We start from the raw sequence: 6,000 nt of genomic DNA on the forward strand, positions 1-6,000 counted from the left end.
GAGCTTGAGTAGAGATACGATCATTGAGAGTAGTGAGAGATTGAGTTTGAGAATCAATCTTGGCATCCATTACTTCCATGGAGGTGGAAAATGATCGAATGAGATCATCATGCTCGGTGAGTCGATTTAGTATATCAGCTTGAGCAAGCACGATGTGACTATAATTTCTCGATACAGCTTGTCTGAAAACAATGGTTTCAGCATGCATTCTCTCCATGGATTCCGCCGTTTTATATATTTCTTTGCTCATTCGTTCTCTGAAGAACTGAGCACCACTAAATTCTGATATGCTCTCACAGGACATCCGCTTGACTAAATCAGACAGGTTATTGAGTTCCCTTTGCAGAACGTCAATCTGAAACTCCAAATTGAATGTTTCTGATTCAGGTGAGGGTGTTCGCTCAAGCAAGCGTTGCCTCATTTCAGCAACGCGAGTGTTCGTGTGAGTTTGAACAGGATCAGTGACAATCAGCGCAGTAGAGACTTGATTGGTGTTGAGGGAAATGGTATCCATCACAGCAATAGAAGGACCAGGGTCAGCAGAGCTTTCATCTGGAATAACAGAGACAGTTGGTTCGGCAGCAATTATTGTGGGAACAATCTCTTCATCAGGAGCAACCAAGTTGGAGACCAAGTTCTCTTCTGTTGGAACAATGGCAGTAGGTGAAGCTGATTGTTCTGCAGTTATGGGTTCAGATTGCTGATCCAAAAGAACTTTCATTTCTGCTTGATGAGCAGCAGAAAAGTTCTCTAGATTTGGCAAAAGAGATATAGCATCTGATTCTGCCATATGTTGTTCTGCGGTTGGAGAGGGTGATGGTGGCAATGAAGTAGCTGGAACTGCTTCCTGAGCAGTAGGGGACGTGGGAACAATTGACTCAATGACTTCTTCAACTGAAGCCAGTTCATGCACAGATAAAAGAGATGATGACTGAATAGGCCTTGTTGGTGATGCAGGAGTACTGAGAACAGAAGCTTTTGGTGAAGCTGTAGTCCGTTCCTCAACTGTCTGGATCTGTGGAAAGTCTGGAACAAGGCCGACTTGATATTCAATTGGCTCGCCAAAGCCCTTTTCTTGATCAAGAAATTGCTCACTCATCTGTTTCAATTTTTCAGTTAGAATCAGAATGAAGTTTTGATCCTGAACAGCAGTAGGATTTGTAGGATCAAAATTTGATTAAAGAATTTTCAGAACCGATTCCAACTTCTGACATTTCAGCTGTTCGAGGATGTAGCTTCTTCTACGCAAGGCCTCGATTACATTTTCTGTTTTGGCAAGCTGAAAGACCCTCTTCTCAGCGTTCATTATTTTCCCATAGGATCTTTTCTTCTTGAAGTAAGCAAAAGAATGAAAAATTCGGACCTTGTGCCACTCGTCAAAGAAATTCATGTCATCATTGGCAGAGCTTTCTATTTCTGCCAAATGAAGATCAACACCTGTGGTCACAGTTGTTCTGAGTCCAAAAAGTTGTGGTTCTTCAATCATCCTTCCTTTGCCTTTATCGGTTGATGAAATAGGCAAAATGGGTCGAAATGCAGAAGACCCCCTTGTTGGTTCTCGAATCACTATTCCAGACATGGGTCTGAAAGTAGAAGCAGTAGATGTTGCTGGAACAGATGCAGCAGCTTGCACTGAAGTAGGAGCAGTGGATCGTGCAGATGGAACCACTTCTGGAAACACCTGTCTGATTGACACTTTCTCAATTTCAAAAAATTGCTGCTGTCTTCTTGATTTTAAGAACAGTCCCTGCTTTCTTTTTGATTGGAGTTGGTAGGGATGGTTGAACATCAGCAGCAGACTCTTCTGGTACTGTTTTATCAGAATCAGTAGAGACGATCACTCTTTTCCTTTTAATCTTTCGTTGAGGTTTCTGAGCCTCAGAAAGAGTCTCTCCAATCTCCTTTTTCAAGGCAACAAATTCAGCCACGGTTGGCTTGGGCCTCAAAGCGAGTGCATTCTCAGCATCAATCATTGTTACCGAAACAGCATCCTGTTCACTTGTAAAAGCGAAACCAGCATCCTTTAGCATTGTGCTGATCTGAACAGCAAATACAGAACTTTTCTTGGTGACCATGTCTTCCATGATTCTGAATATGAAATGACTCCAATCCACTTTAGTTCCCTTAGTGATGGCAGCCATCACTTGAACTTTCTCCTTTGTTAACTTGTCGAACGTGCCAGCTTTGACTAATATAGCTTTCGCCACAATATCAGCCAGAATTTGATATTCCATTTTGAGTAACTTTTTGTGGCAAGAAGGAGACAATTCTTCTCCAGTGGCTGAGAAAGTGCTGAGAGCAATAGACATTTCTAGCTTGGAAATATCAGATAGTTCAGAAGTACCTGAAAGTGGGAGGAGGAAGGTTGCTCCCAATAGTGCGGCATCAATGGAGATGGATGCATCTCCTTGAGAGTGAACGATCTTTCCTTCATGCACAGTTGCCTTAGCGTAGAAATCCAGAAGAGCATTTTTGTATATCACAGCTGGTGCTTCCAAGAATTTTCGAAGTCCTGATTTCTCAAGGACTTGAAACATTTTAACAAGGTTCTTATCTTTGACATTGAGAACTGAAGCAAAGTTGACTTGATATGCATTAAGAGTGTATGCTCCGGCCATTTCTGTACGATGAAAGGGTCAGATAAAATTTGTAGTAGATAGAAAATGATTAAGAGAAAGCAGTAGCTGAGTAACAACAGTTTTGAAACGGTAAAAGTGAAAAGTGAGAAGGTGATATTTTAAAATGAATGTACAGCCGTCAAGTAAACATAAGGACACGTGTCAGTATGTTTATGGTTGAATGTTTGAAAAGACTTGAAGAGTTTGTCAGAGACGCGAATGATTTTAAAAATTTGAAATAGGCGGGCTGTCCAGACGGTTACTAAGAATAATCAGAAGAAGATTTGTCGTTTTATGATAACGTCTGCTGGAAGTTTCAGAGTGCTGAAATATTTGAGCACTGTGACAAAACCAGCAGACTCGTTGTTTTATCGAAAAGACAAATACTCTATCTGTTTTCTGAAAAAGGTATAAAAATCTTAGTCTGACTAAGATACTGTTCCCCCTCGGTAAATGCAACTAATAAGTGGATATTAAACACCAAGCGACTCTTGGCAATCTCTCAATCTGGACCGTTGAAAATGAACAGTCGCAAGAGTCTTTGTTTCTTCCGAGGATTACTGTAAATGCTTGCACAACTTAAACAAAGTTAAACATTCATAATCTAAAATGAAAGCTCAAGTTAAAGAAGAGTTAGAATCTGATCCAGGAGCCGAAGCAAAAATGTTCAGAAGGAAGTTTGAAGATGTCATTCTTTACGTAATGGTCCTTGGATCAAACTCCTGGAGTTGTAATGTCGACAATCAAAAAGATTTATTGCTTCCATTTAGTCTGAGATGTAGCATCGATCTTTTCCAGAGGCTTTCTAATGCAATAAGAGAGTGCTGGTTGATCGATGATGCTGATGTCCTGTAAAGTATCTGATCATACATTAGTGCTAACAAGACCCAAGCTTGCTAGATTCTTTTCGAAAAAGACTTTCCTTCTTCTGCTGAAGTACTTTGTAAAAATACTACAAGCTGCTGATATTACTGAAGACATAAGCTTGATTAGTCTAGAATTCCAGAAGACGTTTCAATTGTCTTGAGATTTCTGTAACTTTTGCTTTGTTTAATGTATTGGAAAATTTCTAATAAAGTTTCAGTTGAAGTATTTGATGTTCCTTTATTCCTTTCTGCAAACAACTTAATGTTAGAATAATAAAATGAATAAATGAATAAATTCAGAAGGATGTGAGTCGTCTTAAGATAGCTTCTACTGAAAACTAAAGAGAGCCTAGTTTTGTTAATGAGACAAAATACCTTTTTCTTCTGACACAAAATCACAGAAGATCAGAATAAAGTTCTCCCTAAGTTAGTGCAATATTTGGTAACCAAACCGATGAGAGCTTGATATGGGATGTTTCATATATCTACTGTAGTCAAGAATTTCTCGAGATTTGGTCCCTGGTTTTCATCTATAAATATGATCATGGGGTAAACCAGATAATCATTTAAGAGAAATGGCAAGAGATAATAGTCCTGATTTGGCTGATGAGTTCATGAGGGAGGTGACCGCTGCAAGAAAGAAGGCAATAGAGGAAAAGGTGCTGAAGAAGACACTTGCTACTTGGACTAAAATCCAGGAGCTTAAGTCTTCCTTTGAGAGTGGGCGAACATCTTCCACCAAGGAGTTGATAATGATGTCGAAGTATTATCGATGTCTCCATAGTGCTGATAGTGCAGACGTTGTCTCTGATGATGGAGTTTACCTTCTCATGCTCTTAAAAGAGCTAAAGACTCTGAAAAAGATTGCTTTTTCAGATGAGTTTCTACGTACCTCTACTGGAGAGCTGACCACTTGGTTGGCATCCTGGAGAGTTTACGTTAAAACAGAAGTGAGAAATGTACGCCCCCGCTTCTATTATCTTTAATGAAATATTATGTCTACTGATTGTCTCTATCGTTCAGCTTTTACTTTCTGCAAAATTAAAAACTGAATAATCACAGAGAAAAAGTTAAGCCAAAATATCAGATGGTGATAAATAATCAAGTTAAATCGATCAATCCAAGTGTATTTCAAAAGTAAGAAAACTTATTCTCAGGCAGAGGTTTTGTGAAAATGTCTGCTGCTTGTTGATCAGTAGGAATGTATTCCAGACGAATGTTCTTCTTTTGCACATGATCTCTGATAAAATGATGTCTGATATCAATGTGCTTTGTTATGGAATGAAGTACTGGATTATGTGATATAGCAATTGCACTGGTATTGTCACAAAATATAGGTGATTCCGAGGCTTGAACTCCATAGTCTTTGAGTTGTTGTTGTATCCAAAGTATTTGAGAACAGCAGCTTCCAGCAGCAAGATATTCAGCTTCTGCAGTAGACGTGGCTATGGAAGTATGCTTTTTGCTAAACCAGGATATCAACCTATCACCAAGAAATTGACAAAAACCACTTGTGCTTTTCCTATCCAGTTTACATCCTGCATAATCAGCATCTAAGTATCCAATAAGATTAAACGACGAGTCCTTGGGATACCAGAGGCCTACATTTTGAGTACCCTTAAGATATTTTAAAATCCTTTTACCAGCAATGTAATGTGATTGTTTAGGGTTTGATTGAAATCTAGCACAAATGCAAACAACAAACATGATATCTGGTCTACTAGCAGTAAGGTATAACAGTGAACCAATCAAACCGTGATACTGAGTTACCTCTACTGGAATTCCCCCTACATCTTTATCAAGTTTAGTAGATGAGCTCATTGGAGTAGAAGCAGCAGAGCATGCTTCCATACCGAACTTTTTCAGAAGCTCCTTGGTGTACTTGGCTTGATTTATAAAAATTCCAGTATCAAGTTGTTTAATCTGTAATCCTAAGAAGAATGTTAATTCTCCCATCAAGCTCATTTCGAATTTATCCTGCATCAATTTTCCAAACTTTGCACACAATTTGGGGTTAGTTGACCCAAAAATAATATCATCAACATAGATCTGTACTAAAAGTATATGCTTATTCTTGACTAAAGTAAACAGAGTTTTGTCTACTGCTCCAATTGTAAAGTCATGATTAATAAGAAATTGCGATAAGGTGTCATACCACGCTCTAGGTGCCTGTTTTAGACCATATAATGCTTTGTGTAATTTGAATACTTGGTGAGGTGAGAAATGATCGATAAAACCTGGAGGTTGTTCGACGTAGACTTCTTCTTGTAAAAGACCTTTCAGAAAAGCACTCTTCACATCCATTTGATATACTTTGAAATTCTTGAAAGCAGCAAAGGCCAAAATTATTCTGATAGCTTTGAGCCTTGCTACTGGTGTGTAGGTCTCATCATAGTCTATTCCTTCTTCTTGTCTGAAACCTTGAGCTACAAGTCTTGCTTTATTTCTGATCACTGTGCCTTCTTCATTGAGTTTGTTTCTGAATACCCACCGAGTTCCAATGACAGCTTGGTGAG

The 6,000-nt window shown here is 38.9% G+C and overlaps 1 protein-coding gene across 1 annotated transcript; it reads right to left on the reverse strand.

Annotated features, from left to right (window-relative positions):
- Positions 1–4,615: 4,615 nt before the first annotated feature.
- Positions 4,616–5,788, reverse strand: LOC142530538 (secreted RxLR effector protein 161-like). The gene is made up of 2 exons (XM_075636372.1): positions 5,722–5,788; positions 4,616–5,271 (listed from the first exon to the last, which is right to left on the reverse strand). Exons 1-2 carry the CDS (start codon positions 5,786–5,788, stop codon positions 4,616–4,618), a joined length of 723 nt encoding a protein of 240 aa, XP_075492487.1.
- Positions 5,789–6,000: the final 212 nt, after the last annotated feature.

The sequence above is a fragment of the Primulina tabacum genome, chromosome 17 (assembly GCF_025594145.1).
Source record: "Primulina tabacum isolate GXHZ01 chromosome 17, ASM2559414v2, whole genome shotgun sequence".
NCBI classification, from domain to species: domain Eukaryota; kingdom Viridiplantae; phylum Streptophyta; class Magnoliopsida; order Lamiales; family Gesneriaceae; genus Primulina; species Primulina tabacum.

Coding starts and splice junctions, on each gene's coding strand:
- LOC142530538 (XM_075636372.1), bottom strand. CDS start 5,788: ATGGATGTGAAGAGTGCTTTTCTGAAAGGTCTTTTACAAGAAGAAGTC. Junction 5,272..5,721: donor CTACGTCGAACAACCTCCAG/GTTTTATCGATC, acceptor ATAAAGATGTAG/GGGGAATTCCAGTAGAGGTA.